At 36.9% G+C, this 18109-nt stretch overlaps 2 protein-coding genes across 2 annotated transcripts in view; one reads left to right on the forward strand and one right to left on the reverse strand.

Annotated features, from left to right (window-relative positions):
- Positions 1-17814, forward strand: part of LOC144966453 (uncharacterized) — a 38372-nt gene extending 20558 nt beyond the window's left edge. The window contains exons 2-3 of the mRNA XM_078902985.1: positions 66-606; positions 14600-17814. Coding sequence (XP_078759111.1) covers positions 430-606; positions 14600-15523 — 1101 coding nt within the window. The 5' untranslated portion in view covers positions 66-429 and the 3' untranslated portion in view covers positions 15524-17814. The remainder of the gene's footprint in view (positions 1-65; positions 607-14599) is intronic.
- LOC144966452 (integrin beta-6-like) lies at positions 3290-7813 on the reverse strand. The gene is made up of 2 exons (XM_078902983.1): positions 7571-7813; positions 3290-6448 (listed from the first exon to the last, which is right to left on the reverse strand). Exons 1-2 carry the CDS (start codon positions 7614-7616, stop codon positions 5004-5006), a joined length of 1491 nt encoding a protein of 496 aa, XP_078759109.1. The 5' UTR covers positions 7617-7813; the 3' UTR covers positions 3290-5003.
- Positions 17815-18109: the final 295 nt, after the last annotated feature.

The raw sequence follows: 18109 nt of genomic DNA on the forward strand, positions 1-18109 counted from the left end.
TGCACGTTTTGGGTTTTTAATGCTGCATAATGTTATTTATTTTTTTTATTTTTGTTATTCCACAGACACTTCCCATAGCCGCAGCAGTTGAGGCAGTCAATGTTGTCCAGAATCTCCAATTCCTGACTTGTCAACAATACAATACGGACATAATCTTCCAGTCCCAGGATTTTCATTCACCTCAAATTAAGTGTTCGGTCCCCAAATTGTTCTAAACATCTAAGCCCTAAATATCGTTATCCCCCTCCCCTCTTACCCCCCCCCCCCCCCCCCCCCCCCTCCTCCCAACGCCCCTTTTTTTTTCACTCCCGACCCCACTCAAATCTTACCCAGTCGCTGCCACTCCCCTCTCCTTCGTCCCTATCGCCACACATACCATCGAATACAAGTTGAGGCACATCTAGGCAGCGCCACCATAACATACACATCATGAAGCCCCAATCCGCTTGCCGATGGTTCAAATTCCGGCGCCATTTGGTGAGAACGTTAAAAGTTTTCTGCTTGTTCTTGGTGGTCACGTTCGTCGTCTCCCCTGTGAGGAATGTCATTTTCATGAACGTCATTCCGCGGAACTGGCTAGATATGAACTCTGTTTTCCTAGTTCGGGTGAGTACAAAACCACTAAGCAATCTGCCTGCTTTATAAAATAAAAATCCGCAGATTTCAGAGGAGAAACTTTGTGATCACTATTAGCGGAATGCGTTTGTTACCTTACGGCCCTTGGTTATATAAAGCACAATGAGCTCTATAATGAAGACAACTAAAATGAAAGATCATATTAAGGGTCTTGGTGATTTATACGAATGAGTAAAACTCACAAATCACAATGACTTAAAGATGACACCAAGATATCAGTCTCGTATGTCTCGTAGGCCCTGGTGATAATTACAAAGTCTTTGATCAAGGGACTGAAGCAGGTAGCAAACGCATTTACTCAATATTTTTGTAACATTCCAGAGTCCCAGGAGAAATGAGTGATGTTTCAAAGTCTTTAATATAGTAGAATGAAATATTTGTCATTGCTGCCATCAGTTCAGTCACTCTGACTATAAACGTCAACACATTTTTGTCTGTATGTAAGAATGATTATGCGGGTAGAACTGATGAGTATTTTACTTGGGCGCATACCATAAGGGGGGGGGGGGTTGAACCCATGTCAGCATTTCGTTTTTATATTTTGAGCAAGAAACGTAGCCCTTGTTCATTTGATGGCGCTGCACTGCGGCCAACGCTATGGTTATCTTGATTTAGTCTTTTCTCATGATAGGCCCTAAAGAAAAATCTCACGCGATGGTAGTGGTAGATAAAAAGAATTTTATTTTGTTTTTATTTTCTCTCTCTCTCTCTCTCTCTCTCTCTCTCTCTCTCTCTCTCTCCCCTCTCCCTCCCCCTCCCCCCCTATCTTTGTCCTACCTAGTGCTGTGTATCTTGCTTCTCCGCACACATGTCTCTATTGCGAACCGTGTGTGTCTCGTTTTGAGTCAAAGGCATTTAATGTAGCGCATCCTGCAAATCTGGTATTATGTCGGGATGAACCTATTAAAGAATATTAATTAAACAGAATAGAAGGAACTGAATTAACCGCACTCTTCTCTTTGTTATCGGTTTTAGTCAGCCATTTTTATGAGTAATATTCACCTTAAATTATATTAATCAGACTATAAACGGTTAATGTTACCCATGTTGGTATGTTATATCCACCTGGCGGATGACGTGAGTTTTTTTTTAAACACTAAACGCATTGCATCAATAAAAAAATATATTCCATCCTCCTCAACCCCCCCCCCCCCCCTTTTCCACACCCATTTTCCCCTAAAGAAGCATTGAATTTGATTAAAATTTTAAAAAATAAATTTATTTAAAATTACTTTAACCCGATTTTCATCGCCAGAGTCATCCTCAAACAATACCGGCTTGAAACGGCTAGTCAGAGATAGCCTCCAATTAAGAAGCCATATTTTTGTGTCCTAGGCCGAGTCACTTCATCGTCATTAAAAAAAAAAAAATGTCTTGAGAAAGGGGCGCGTCTTATTTCTTGCATTACACATAGTAAGCCAGAATACTCTACGAGTTTTTTTGTTTTTGTTTTTTTTTCTTCTTATCTCTCATAAAGTCAATTGCCATGAACGTTCCAAAAGGCTGATCAATTGTAATAATTAACCCCAGGGTGGGTTTTTAAAAAAATAAAGGTTGAAATGTTTGCACTGGTAATTAACATTTTGAAGAGGAAAGTCCTAGTGTAATTGCCGCCAATAAACAGTATCATAAGCAATTTGTCAGCTCTGATCGATACATGTATTTATATTGTAACCGATTTCTAATGTATTTTTCGCATGATTGATGAAAGTTGCTTACAAATGACTGATTTTGGCTGATAATATAATTTGTGATTTTCACATGAAGGAGTTGGCAGGGGATTTCTTTATCGAATGGTCTATCTGCCTCTCTGTCTGTCTGCGTCTCTCTAACCCCTCGTTCTTTTTCTCTCTCTCTCTATCTCCCCCCCTCTCTCTCTCTATCTCTCTCTCTCTCTATCTCTCTCTCTCTCTATCTCTCTCTCTCTCAGACACACACAGAGTAATGTTAACAATGGTAACAAACTCTCAATAATCAATTCAAAACTCTTAATTGTCGAGCTTGATGATGAGGCGTATCGTTGACATATGTGTTATTACTTATTATTATTATTATTATTATTATTATTATTATTATTATTATTATTATTATTATTATTATTATTATTATTATATATTATTATTATTATTATTATTATATTATATTATTATTATTATTATTATTATTTATCTATTATTATTATTATTATTATTATTATTATTATTATTATTATTATTATTTTATTATTATTATTATTTATTATTATTATTATTATTATTATTATTATTATTATTATTATTATTATTATTATTATTATTATTATTATTATTATTATTATTATTATTATTATTATTATTATTATTTATTATTATTATTATTTATTTATTATTATTATTATTATTATTATTATTATTATTATTATTATTATTATTATTATTATTATTAATTATTATTATTATTATTATTATCGTCGTCGTCGTCGTCGTCGTCATCATCATCATCAATGTTTTGCATGACTGAAACGATACATACCTTGTATATTGAAGTTGAATTACCCCACCCATTTCCGTTTGTAATAAAAATCAAAGAAGAAAAAAAAAATTTTTAAAAATATATTTTAAAAAAATCTAAACATTAATAAAACCCCATAAAACAACTCAAATAAACAAAGAAAAAAAAATCCACAAAAAAAGTTTGTATTCCAAAACACGATAGATAGTGTCAGAAAATCATCATGCATAGCAAAATAATTAATGTCATTTTTCATATTTACCAAACACCGCCATTCAAGTAAAACACGCCCGCATATTGGCTAAACACCTCTTTTCATTTTTCCTAGAAATATTTTACATAAATATCGACCAGTAAGGCGGTTGCCAACTTATTAAAATGTTTTAAACCTGAGACTTTACAAATCTCATGAAAATTTTTTGACAAATGAAATTAAAGGTCATTTTTGTTCATTGATATTTGAAGTGAGACATTTAATTAAACTAACACAAAAACGCGTTTTATCAGTATAATGCAGATTTAAACACGTATAATTTTCCACCTTCTGCTTCACACACACACACACAGACACACACACACACACACACACACACACACACACTCTCTCTCTCTCTCTCTCTCTCGACATGTCGTCACTTTAATTTTGCATTGGGGTCCAAAACCCACAACTATGGAATAACCCCCCCCCCCCCCCCCGGCCAAAAAATAAAAATAAAAAAAAAGCTAACAAAAGGTGCGTGGTATAAACAGTACAAAGATCTAAATTTTAAAAAAATGAAGTGCAAGAATTAAAAGAGTTGGGAATGAATAGAAACAAAACTCCCAAGTTACGAAGTTCCTCCATACCTGCCGACTGGTGAGATGCAAGCAGCATCGTGTCGGCTGTATCGGTATGTGAGTGATTTTTTTTTTTCAACTTTATAACACACACACACACACACACACACACACACACACATAGACATATACATACAAATATCTGTTTCTCTCTCTCTCTCTCTCTCTCTCTCTCTCTCTCTCTCTCCCTCTCTCTCTTTCACTCGTAGACCAACACACATGCCGCTAACAAATGCATAAAGTAATACATACAAATGATCGACACATAACTGCACCAGCATATTGAGAAAGGTTGATTTTGTGTCGTCAATGTTTTGTCCATGTCACTCAAGGTTTTGCGACAGGCAATTAGAAACCATCAATCCATCTCCTTTAGCGCAACGTCATTAGAATTTTCTAATTGACACACTCAATGTCGTTGTCGTTGTCATTGTTATGGTTGAGTGAATGTCTTTAAGATAATCTCCCCATTAGAAAAACATGAATTCCTATTGATGGAAGAGATGAATTAATATAGGACACTATCGGCACCGTCTAAATTTTAATCCCAAGTTCACAGTTGTTTCAGGACATGATTTGAGAACGCCATCGGTCAGGCTTGCTACCAGTATGTCGCCAAAATTCGAAATTGAGAAATATGAAAAGATTGGAGTCATCGCCTATCGAATTTTTCAGTACTGATTTAACTTATATAATAGATGATGCATGATATGTCGTTTTGTGTATCCTGTCTTGTGTTGTGAGAGGCTATCAGGTATGCTTGTCCTCTGTCAGCCTGATCCATTATTGAAATGATTATATTTATTGGTAAATTAGCTTTTGTATTATGTTAATCGAATTGAAATTTGAATTTATTGTTATATTTAAAAATGTGAACTAAAAAAGAAGCTATATCCTGGTGCCAACATTGAAAAAGTAAAGTTGTACAACAATTTTGTCTACATTATTGTCTAGGTTGCTACGTAGAGAAGCATTTTTAAAAACTGGACATTTTACAGTGACGTCTTTTTGAAGAAAAAAAAGGTTGTAGTTTTTAGATCTCAATGATAGCAATGTAACTCCGTTTCGTAGTGGACGACAATAGCCCCATTGTCTTGAGTAGTATATGAAAACTCATAGTGACATTCGTTGCGTTGCATAGCGCACAAGTTGGCTGACTCAGGCCATTCGCCGTCGGACGCGACAAAGCTGATTGGAGGATCCTCGATGGAGCTACACATGGCCATGCAATTTATGGCTTGGTTCGTTTCCATCTCCTCAAAAGCGAAACACTGGACGCACTGTGCAAACATGTTGCACATGTTGTTATTGCACGTGGTGCATGGTTGGCAAAAGGGACCCTGAGAATTTCCATGGCAGTCGCATTGGCCGTTCACACAATGACCCAGACCACCGCAAATCAACCCGTCTGGACCTATGCACGTTTGGGCGTAAGGGGTTTCATCACACGCTTGCCCTGAATATCCTTCGTTACAAACGCATTGGCCGCACATGCATCTCCCCCTCTCAGGTCCTCCACAGATCATGCCGTTGAAATATTGACACGACAGGTTGTCACACTGACAATGAGCTCCAAGATATCGTTGCCGTTCTGGCGGTGCTACGTCCGGGCTCAATAAAATCATTTGGCGCTCGTCTATGTCAGCAGATTGTTGTCCAGGAGAAATGAAATCACACGAGCAGACCCCACAGATACACCTGCCACGACCACTGCATACTGGTTCATTTTGATTCCGACGACAGTAATCATTGACGCCTGAACACTGAGTTTCCTGTTCGTTATTCTCGTCGGTGATGCATTGCGTCATGGCTTGACCTTCTTCACAAATTTCAAGGCCGCCTTCAACCATGTCCGACTCCAAATTGTCAGCATAGTGGCACGGACACTGGCAGCTTGAAGTGACATCCAATTTAAATCTACGGGAACCCCTTTGTCTGACATTTAACCGGATCTCCTTTGTAGATTGGAAGCATCTGGTCATATCCACGATTAGGTGAAGCATTTGCACCCCGCCTGCCGCTGACACGTGGCAATCGATTGTGATTTTCTTTTGATTCTTGCGTCTGTTTACTCGTTCTCTCATCCTGAATCGGCGGGAACAGCTCATCTCATCTCCCTTTTCTATGGAAAAATCTGGAAAGTCATTAGGACCTACGATGGTAAGTCTAACTCGTCGACTTTGGGCGAGAATTTGAACAGGAATCTCTTTCCGAAGACCGATTGACATTTTCAACCGCGCTCCCTGCGGTCTGAGATATCGGTTGCGGTGAGGGTTGAAAGGACGATTCGCATTGTTTGGCACGACTAGCTCGTTGACGACGCTAGAGAACTCTTCATCACGGACGCATCTGGGTCGACTGGCATTGGCTGATTGTGAAGAGAAAGACCATACACAGCCTGGGTTGGTGACGCACTCACAGCAGGTTGTGGCATCTTCTGGACAGGCCGAAAAGGGCTGACCGTAAATTTGACTCGACAGCACACCTGTTTTCAAGGGAAAATAAAAAATAAAAACACAATAAGGAACTTTTGGATTATATCGTTTTGTGTGTGTGTAGTTAGCTATGCGTTTGTGCAGGGTTGCTCCTTTTCCTGCAATATTGTACATTATGATACACACCGCGCGCGCGCACACACACGCACACATATTTGAATCAAAAGTTTTGTGGCCAAAACGTGTTTTTTTCAAAGGTGTGAAAGTTTGTCTATAGTCATGACGCTGTCCATGTCTGTGTGTGTCACTGTGGTGTCGAAATAACGATTCACAATACGACCAACGCGATTAGACCACCTGGTTGGTGTACACAGGAAAGGCATTTGTACACATTTTCCCTGCTAAAGTGTCGCGTTGTCTTTTGCAAATTATCAGGTCAAATATAATAAGTATGTGTTAAATGGATGCTGAACCTTCAGCAGGATATTTTATAAAATGTTAAGCGCCTAAGGCATAGTTTTTATCGTGGGTGAGTGCTACCAAATTTCCATTTATTTTGCACATTATTTTGTAAGTTATATTTCTTTTACCCTTAAATTAAAAAATAAATAAAAGTAAATAAATAAAATATATATATATGTATATATATATATATATATATATGTATATATATATATATATATATATATATATATATATATATATATATATTATATACTGTACATTATCAGCATTCATGAGGCTATATGGTCTTGTGGTATGACACTTGCTTTCGGATCGGAAGGCCCTGGGTTCTAGCCTCGCTCGGCGCATAGTTGAGTCCTTGGAAAAGACTCTTTATTCACATTCTGTCATCGTACTCAGGTGTAAAATAAGTACCTGGTCGTTAACAGCCTTGTCTCTATTGGAAAAAAAATTGTTATTTCGCCTTACAGGCGCCATGTCTCGTCCTAAATGTTACTTTTTGGTCAGGGACCCTTTGTAAAGCGCTTTGAGCACGTTTAGTGGATATTGCTCTACATAAAAGCTCAAGTTTCTTTTTCAATTTTTATCTCCATCAGAACCTATAGTCAAGTACTCATTTACACATGTGTCAATGTACCACGCCTTCTTATCAAAAAGGAAAGAAAGAAGAAGCGAGCTGGGTGTTTATTAGTGAAGAAACAACTTACCCCAACTGAAAACAATAATGTGCAAAAATTTCGAAGATTTCATCATGTAAGGCTGAGCGTATATTATGCGTGTCTCACTTTGTCGCTGTAATATTGTAATGTACTTATCCTTGGAATTGAATGACTGTTGTGTTATCTGGTTTGTTTTCACTGTCTCTTTACCCTTGTCGAGTCTCGTTGAAATGGAGACTGGGCCATGATCAAACTCGAATCGGATCAACCTGTACTTGGTCCCGTCCCGGACAGAACGAATACATTCAAGAGAGACGATTACAAAGATAGACCCCGAACAATGTTAGCCAACCAGATGAATATTAATAGATAAAACAAAGTTGACGTCACTCAGGTAATTCTCACTAAACTGATGACGTAACTCAAGCTTTTGTTCTTGTATTTTGCCATCCGCGTTTGTGAGTGATTCTCACTAAACTGTATGAACCAGACTATAAAAGTTCATGGTTACACACAGTTTTGTGTGTTGGACCGTTATACTTCCGGATGGCAATGTTATGAGCTTCTTAGCCAAGCGCATACTTTCTATTAACCAGACTATAAACGTTCAAGGTTACACATAGTTTTGTGTGTTGATCCGTTATCCGGGTGGCAATGTTGTGAGCTTCTTAGCCAAGCGCATACTAATACTATCTGTTGGAATGGAGATGATGAGTATACATACTTACGGTCTTAAAACGTTATCAAATCCGGGATTGGGTCTTTTCAAACTCCCATGGCGGGTCTGGAAAGTCACGCTTGTTGCGTTTTCTATCACCACATGTTTTCCCTTTTTCACCTTGCTTTCTGTTCGTGTTTCGAAATGAGACAAGTTTGTCTTTCCCTTGACATGGATGCGTCCTCCTAATATCTTGCTCTTCTCCCGAATCAATGGGCACCACAGTTAGTGAGCATTTATCACAATTTTCGGATGAAGGAATTGCATTGCGACAACGCAATGCATTTTTTTTCAATCCCTTGTTCTAAAATTGTGAGTGGTGCCTGCCTAGTTTCTGCTGGGCTGATTGTTTCGAGTGACAGGCAAGTACTTAAGATAGCTATGCATGGTTGAGATCTTTAGCTGAGAGGGAAATAGTCAAAATTATTGTTGCTTTTTTTTAGTCACGAAGAACGCATTTCCCCCCTCGTTGTGCGTTTTTTGACAGCAATTTATGAGTGTACCGAGTTACTTCTAAAATAAAGTGAAAAAAGAAATTTTTCTCTTCCGAGTTCAATTTTGGTAAACCACCACACATTCATGGTATGATATAATGTGTCGTGCTAACAAACTATTGTGTTGTTGCTTTTGATGTGAACTGACTGTCCATATATGTTGTGAGTTCGATTTTAGACCAAACTGATTGATATGAGCGTAGCTTTCGTAAAGTCATGGCTTGACACTGTCCAAAAGATTACGTATCAATATAGGACGACGATCACCGAAATAAAATAATAATTAAAAAAAAAAAGAAGTGGAAAGTGAGATTATTTAATTGTAATACCAACGGTATCATTTGTATTCCCGAGCACAACTGACAAAAACTCCCTTTTTACTTTCTTTTGGCGATCGCGCCTTGTGCGGTGACGTAATTTTCAGAGAAGTGTCAAGAAAAAAAATTAAGGTTTTGATATGAGCGATTCTTATGAAAATCGTCGTCGGGTCAGGGTCGAGTTCACTGACTAACCAGCTAGATAATATGCCGGGTTTTGCCCAACTTTACTCCATACTAATGACTTAAGTATTGAGTTACAAGACGACCAGAGACAATCATCCACTCACGTCGATGTTGGTCGTACCATGACTGATAACGTACGCTTACACGCCGGATATTGGAGTTTCCGGGGTCGAGTACTCATGTTTTATTTGTTGTTTTTTTTTTTTTATCCTTCATCTTCCTCTTCCTCTCTTTATTAATCATTTACAGGCGGTTTTCGATTTCACTCTAACTTTGACATTAGATTTCACTGTTTCCACAAAGAGAGCAGTAATAGGGATGATGCGACAATCATTATTTCGCTAGCTCAATTTCTGAAAACGATTAGATAGAAGCTAAGCAAGCAGAATAATTTGAAGTTAAAGAAAATTGTTTCATCGTTGGAGGTAATATATGGACGCTTTTAAGAACAAGTAGGCTATCCCAGATTTTACTGTTTTGAGAAAATCAACATTGAAGATTTCGATCCTATAAAATGTCCAATTAATCAAATACTATTCAATAACTATTCAATAGTTTTTTTAAAAAACTTTCTGTGTGAAATGATAATTGTACTTGACGATGATAATCATTAAAGAACACAACAAATACATCACAGAATGTTCTTATTTTATTAAAACAAATGGGTTGGCCAAGTTGTTCATATTTAAAACAACACTGAGTCACTGAGCAAAGAATTTACATTATAATATGGGCTATCCCACCCAATTTGCACATCAGGCCATCCCTAGTTAAACGGGCTATCCCATCTTACACATGGACATGTCTGTTACGAAATAATGGGCTGTCCCTCTCACACATGCAGTCAATTTAATCAATTTTCCTACATTAAACGTATGTTTAATGCCTTAAATAATATTTTTTACGTGTCTAAACACATTACACTGACAATTGAAATGCAAAACATTACCTGATATGATGGCATTGTTGTTTGGTAGGGAGTTTTCTTCATTCAGTCGTGAATTCGGCATGTTTCGTGTTGAAGCCATGTTTGAAGGGTTAACCCGCTTACACTTATGTACACATTGTGTTTTCGGTTAAAACACAAGGCAGTTTATACTGATAACGAAGCAAATAAACGAAATTGATGATCGAAACCTTTTCAGGGGGTTGGGCAACGTAATTATTTAAAAAACCGAAAAATCTGGGATAGCGTCCATATCATCCCCCCCTAAACCACACACACGCGCGCACACGCACATCAAACGTTGTGTGGTCATACATTTCATATTTAGCGTTTTTAAAAGATACAGAGTGTAATGTTAGGTCATGTTGTTCGTTCCACAACCCGTGGGCACACGTTGACGTGTATATCTTCTGACGGATTTTAATGATAATTGGCTCGAACCTTAGAATTGTTAGTGACGTTAAGCAGATTTTTTTGCACTGCCATACTTTGTGGGTTTTTTTTTCTTCTTTACGATATATATATATATATATATATATATATATATATATATATATATATATATATATATATATATATATATATATATATAAAACAAAGGGTCTAGTATGAGTGAACTTTTTTATGTTTTACAATTGGATTCAATAGTCTGATGTCACGTCGCCCAGCAACGGTGGCCATCGTGGTTCTAAACAAAGAAAATCGGTACTTTATATTCTTCATGTTGGCTAGAACTTTTCATGTCGTGTGATCAGAATGTGTAAAAGTCAAAACATGATCAGATTTATAATGTTTTTTTTTCCCTCTGGATACGCTTTTATGCTCGTCGGATAAATATTTCATAGGGCGTCCGCCATTGTTCCGATAGTTTAGAGCCAGTTACTAAGTTACCATGCGTCATTACTAGGGAAGTGACGTTACGACTGTTGAAGCTTATTATTAACTATGTATATACACGCACTCAATTCTGTTGTGATTACGTTCACTCACCAACAGGCTTGGTTTTAATTTTCACGAGATTCATGTACTCTACTCACTAATTTTACCACGCTGGGTTTAAAGCCAGAGGCGTAACTTGATGGTGGGACATTCATAAAAACGGATTACAATATGGATTTAAAATGTAAATTTGTCACAGTGAGGAGTATAGCACTGAACATTTACAGGACGAAACGCGGAATTCTTTTTCATGGATGCGGTAAATAGCAAAACTAAAAACAGAAGACACACAATATGAAACTTAGAAAGGAACGATCAAGTTTATAATTATGTCATCCTAATTATGCCCTCATGTATTTGAAAACGGTGGTTCCTTTGCTGTACAAAACTTACATGGAACCTGTTTAGTGTTAAAGGAGTTTAGATACAGGTATATTTCACATTATTACATTCAAAGTGCCCTCCCTCCCCCCAACTTAACTTAATTCAAGAATGGCGAACATGTATCGTAGGGTGTGATCAGAGGGTTTTAGTGTCATGTTTTGTGCTCAGAGCAGGGCATAGTTGGAAAAAGTTCTTTACTCACATTCTCACCGTACTGATATATAAAACGAGTACCGTGTCATACCCCATAGATGTACAATTCAATGCAGTGTTTATCCTGGTTTATTGAGAATGAAACGGACAATAGCACTTGCTTGCTGCCCTTTGTAGGATATTAACCTGTCATAGAGTACTTTCTGCCATATTTGTTGACACAGGTATCCAATCACTGCTGGGTGGACAGGTCGTTAAAAAAATCACAACTTCATTTGGGATCGATATAGGTCCCTTTGCTTGTAAAGCGAGTGATCTATCACCTCATCCTACCCTGTGCTTAACAGCAGAAATGTTTTTTTTTCCTGTCGTTAATCCCCTACGTCAAGACGCGTAAGTTTAGTTGGAAGCAGTTTGCCTTAAAAGGGAGATACAAATCAAAAGCTAAAAAAAAACTGCAGAAAGGATATTCGATTTTAAAAAAATGTCAGCAAGATTATGACAGGACAAAGATTATCTTTGGCATATGTGAAGATTAATGAGATTTGAACACAAAGCAACATGAAAAAAAGAGACATAAATGGTAAGGAAAAAAGAAAAGTCAGCAAAAGTAGACGCATGGAGAACCCATAGTCTGGGAAGCAAATGTTCTCTGCTCTGATGGGATCTCTATTCAACACAGGTTACTAAACTAACTGTTATTAATAATGCATGGATTATGACAAAAGTATTTAAAAATTTAAAAAGAAAAAAAGAAAAACAACAACAAAAAACAACAAAACATTGGAATTCTTCAATTCACTTTATTACATCTGATCCCAATTGTGAAAATGAAGTCAAAGAGATAATCAAAAAGCTATCATGACACCCATCTTGTAATTCCCTTTAATTTACTGTGATAGTGACTCAGTGACTGATTTCGTGGGACTGACACGACTTCCAATTCGGATGTTAATTATAATCATTGAAAGCAGGCTGTGTGTATGTTGTTATTGTTAGTGATAGTGTGTAGTGTGTAATTTGCGCAATGATATAAACTCGACTGGCACAAATGATCTGACACACGACTGGGCTCCATCAATCAATGCAGGCAGATTCTCCTCTTCATCGAGGGTGTCAGAATGGTCTTTATTCCATCTTATCTAGATCAATCACTAACTTCCGTAGGTAGTAAGGACTACTGTCGACCTTAACTTAGCGGACTCACTTAAGCGCTAGCGAAAGTGAACTTAAAATTTAACCTTTACACTTTAAAGTACTGTGTTCATTGGTCATAACTCGGTGAAAAATTCAGTCCAGCGCGCGGGACTTTGGGCGGACGATAGCTATCTTGAATACACACTCGCCAGTTTTATACCGTGACCGTTGTTTACTTTTTTTCTAGCACAAATCATTTTCAACGCACGTCGCATGATATAATAATACAAGTCTATGCAAACCAATTTTCATTTTGGACGAATTCAGTTGTTTTATTTATTTATTGTTTAGGATTTATTTATATATTTATTTTATTTTATTTAAATACAAACTGAAAAGTCAGCTGCTTCGTTTGGTAGACGTTTAGGTAAAATCCTCACCTGTTCCGCCCATTAGCTGAATTTTACCGACTAACAAATCCTTAAATATATAAATTTTCCCAGCAATATTTATTATTTCTTGGATTTTATTCTCTTTCACCACACAGTTGCCATATCACATAGCAATACCAAAGGAAATTACACTTCTTATAAGCGAGTTATACATTAGGACCATGGTCTTTACGTTAATTTCAATAGATCTAAGTTTCCTCGAGAGATGCAATCTCTGCCCCACTTTTTGTTGTTGATAAAATATATGTTGTTGGTTTTTTTTAAGTGAGAGAGTGGTCAATTGTCAATATACACTCCGAGGTACTTAAAATTCAACTAGGCCTACTACTTCTAACTCCTCGTTTTTTAGATTCAGTTTTAAATATTTATTATGTTCTTGTTGTGTAAAGTCAAAAATCTGTTCTTATGATGTTTAAGTAAAGCATATTAACAGAGCACCATTTAATGAATAAATCAACGTGATCAAAATAATAATTTATTCTATCATGATGGTTGAGAAGACCTACAATCGCTGTGTCGTAAGCGTATTATTTGGCAGTTTGAATTAAATGAACGACAGTTGTTCGTGTATAGAATGTATAGAATATGTGACATTACACACCCCTGAGGACATCCGTTTAACATTGTTCTCTTATTTGATAGCTTTGACCCAAGGAGGACTCTTTGAGGTTTTTTATCAAGGAAGTTTTTAATCCATTTTAAAAACTAAATAATTAATTCCAATCTCTTGTAATTTTTTAATTAATGATTATGAGTTCATAGGATTAAAGGCTGATGAGAAATCTATATGGTTTTGATATAATTTTCCAGTGTTTTGTCTAGGTGGGATGTTAAGGTGTGTTGGAATGGGCACAATGATTGATGTTTTCCATATTTTTGGAATTTTGCCTTAAACTGATGTGTTCACCAATGTGTTTTGAGATATTTCTCTAAAAGCTGGTGCTAATTGATCGGAACATTCTTTCGGTACACGACCACAAATTCCATCTGGGCCTCAGGCCTTTTTTAAGTTGATGTTGGTATTAAATCATCCATATCATTGTTTCCAATGCTACTACTAATGTATTTCAACTCTCTCCTTATCTCTCTCTCTCTGTCTCTCTGTCTCTCTCTGTCTCTTTCTCTCTCTCTGTCTCTCTATCAACCTCTCTCTCCCTCTCCCGTCTCTCTCTCCCTCCCTCTCCCCTCTGTCTCTTTCTCTCTCTCACGGACTTACACGTCATCTTTTCATCTCTTACATATTTAGGAAAAAAAGGCATCTTTTAAGGCTACTTATGATATTTGAAGTTTTCTATAGTGTTACTTTTTTTTGTTCGTTTGCTTTATATTATATCTTTTAAATATATTCCAGATGCTCCTTGACTTCCAGAATTTCCCAGTTGACACCACGCCACTAGGCCCAAGCCCTGTGGAGGTTCCTGTCAATTTTGCAGATATTAAAAATAAATTTTTCACCAAAAACATATACTCCGAATTTCAAGAAGAAAAACGACGTCTAAAGCAAAGAGCTAGCTATGATGCCAAGGCTCAGAATAGATTGGATATCCTTGCTATGTTCGAGCCCAAGATGGACGACCAAGAGCATGCTTTGGCTCAGTTCACACTGGACGCGTTTGTCAGGGCTTGTGAGATTGCTGGTCTCGAATACTTCTTGGTTTCAGGAACCCTCCTTGGTGCTCTTCGGCACCATGGGATGATACCTTGGGATGATGACTATGATGTGGCTATGAAGGCATCTCAGTGGGAAAAGTCGCGGAATGTTCTCAGCAACATCGAAGGCTTTGAATTGTTTGCTCCTGGGGACAAGCAGTGGAAATTTTTCATGAAAGATCGACCACGAGGTAACAGGCCGTTTAAATGGCCAAACATTGACATTTTCTTCTACAATGTTGATGACACCCACATGTGGTCGGTGACTTGGGGTTTCAAGTATGGTTTAGTCTACTTAAAGTCAGATGTATATCCATTTTTCTACCGTCGATTTGAACATTGGAAGCTACCAGTACCCAAAACCTCCCATCACATCGCCTCGTTGGAGTTTGGTCCAGAATATCTTTCTGTTTGTGCCCTGGCTTCCTACAATCACAAAACCAATGCCAGGCTGAGTGACAACGACATAGCCAGTATATCATGTGAGACTGTCCATTCTATATTACCATTTGTCTTCCCACATCCTGGACTAGCGCCCAACACAGTAAGAGAAGAACTAAAGATAGGGAATAACAGTTTAAGTAATTATACTATCCCAACTGAAATGTCTAATTTGGAGCTTTGACTTGTCTTGGATACTATAACTTATTTTAGATATTGATGTTTTTGTACATTGTTTATTTCAAATGTCAAATGACGATTTTGAGATATTTCTGAGTGTATGTTTACTTGTTCTCTATGTCAGTAGTTTCATAATGACCATATATGTGACATCTCACAACTTAATAAGGTAGCGATATCAGAGTGGAGAAGGCTGAATATTGAATTTTGATGTTGAAAAAAAGTAGATTAAATCTCAAACATTCATTCCAAGAGAAAATTTGGCAGATAACCTAGGTGGAATTCACAATGCAGCAAGACTTTTTGAACAATAGATACAATGTTTCTTGGTCAAGGGAGTAATTAAATTATTGACGGCTAGGTTTGAAAGTCTTGTCATTTATAGTGTGGTGCAGTACTGTTTTGATCCAACCATCTTGCCTCTAAAGAAACTTAATAATTTATTATGAGCATACAAAGGGTTTTAATTTCGCCCAAAATTCAATTATCTACTTTTTGTTCACCTTATATCACACCTCTAGGGTGAGTCAGATTGTGGGCTGAGTAGGGTCTTTTGACCTCCCGTGATGGGCAGAGAGGTCACTCATGCTGTGTCTTCTATCCCCCTATATCAATTTTCCCTTTCCGTGTTTTTCTTGTCTTTGTTCTGGATTGACATTTCTCATTTTTTTCCATGTCTTGGCGGGAGTCTTGAACTGAAAGGGAGGCACTTAGATGTATATTTTTTTTATTTTGAGAGATGATGTTTTTTCCTTTTAAATCATCTCTCTGTTACGTATTATTTATAGTATTGAACGTATTGTACTTTGTAAATATTTGAGTGTACCATTTATAGTGGGATCCTTTGCTTGTGCTGAGATGGGATTTTGAATTAGCACATTGAGGGATTGCTCATGGAATCTTCTGTTCCTATTTGAATCAGTCCCTTTTGTCTTACCTTTTCTTTGGTGTTTTTAACTTCAGGTCTATAACTTCTTTCGTATAATTTCCCTTTTTAATGGTGCTGAAATGACCTAAAAGTGTTGCAAGTGCCATAAAACCCCTAATAAACAAATAAATAAACTAAACCAGATAGTGTTGGACAAATTACATAATATTTAAATATGTAACCATATGACGATTGGTCTTCTTGTTATACCAAATCTGAATTCAGTTTGTAAGACTTTAGATGATTAGAACATTTATTTTTTGATGCATTCCTTGGACAATGGTGTACATAAATACATGACAATTTGTATAGATGGAAATATTAATGTTATGATTCCTGGGCCCGTTTTCATGAACGAGGACTAGATTTAGTTATTTACTAGTCTAGTAAATGACTTGCTAGTCAAAGCAGAGCAAGTGACTTTAAAAAATCGGATTTCATGAACATTTTCTAGTTTCTGACGAACTGGTACTTGCCTAGAAGTGGGGCATTGTAAGGACAGTGACTAATTCGGCTATTTTCTGCTGGTAACATCATGTTCTCTATTACATGTTGGCAGGTAAGATACTTTCAACGCAAAAAATTTCCAAAGAGGAAATTAGCAACACATCCTGTATAGATACCATCTCGTTCTGTTTCATATTTGAACTTACTTTTGCCATGATGAACTAAATCACATTTGACTGATAGACTGCAATGGTATCCATGGTTGACTGTCACTTCTATATTTAGGCCAATGAAAGTTTCATTGAAACTCAAACAAATTGAACCAAAAAATCAAACAAACAAAACAAAACAGAAAGTGTGTTCTGATGTATCACATTATTTCAGTCAGTTGCAATGCCAGCACTATAACTATTGTCTCCACTGTACTCAGACTAAGCATGAAGTCCGGCCTCAGCAAGTGACTAAAACTTGGCCAAACTTAGTCTGAAGGTGTCGTGATTTTAGTCTGGGACTTGCCGAGTCCGCTCACATGAAATCCGATTTTTTCAAGTCCTTGACTAAAGTCAGAGACTAAGTGCTAGTCTGTGTTCATGGAAACGGGCCATGGTCATAAACCATTTTGTTTTATTTGTATAAGTCACGGGACAATTTTTTAGAACAACACCAACATGCATGATTGCAAGTCAAATACCAATAAAAGTATAAGAGTTACCCAACAATAGATCAGTCGATGGATTGAAGACAGGCAGTGTCTGGCAATAATAAAACACTGGCCTTTTGCTATTGCGATACAGTGATTTTGAGTTACTGAACATAAAAAGATTAATAATTTTGGGTCCAAATCTCTATATTTTTGTGTATAATTGTCTTTTTCCTGGACTACTTTCCCATTTTAGTGGACTGATCAATCTCCTTCCACCATGCACTTAATAGATCGGTATTCTATAAACTGTTCAGGAAATTAATTATTTTTTTTTGTCTTTTTTCTAGAATTAAAGTGGCTAGAAGGGGGAGGGGGGGGGGGGGGGGTTGCCCAGTTCTAGAATGAATTGTTTGCACATTGTAGCACAATCTGAGTTCAATTCAATTAATGTTATAAAAAACTCATGATTAGTGCTAAAGTTTTTGTTTTGTGTTAAAACTGTTCAGACTTGTCATGTATTGGTATTGTATAATATTATGATGAATATGAAGATCGAAAATATTGCTTACTGC

The sequence above is a fragment of the Berghia stephanieae genome, chromosome 2 (assembly GCF_034508935.2).
Source record: "Berghia stephanieae isolate SIO BIC M18660-M18661 chromosome 2, UCSD_Bste_1.3, whole genome shotgun sequence".
Classification (NCBI taxonomy): domain Eukaryota; kingdom Metazoa; phylum Mollusca; class Gastropoda; order Nudibranchia; family Aeolidiidae; genus Berghia; species Berghia stephanieae.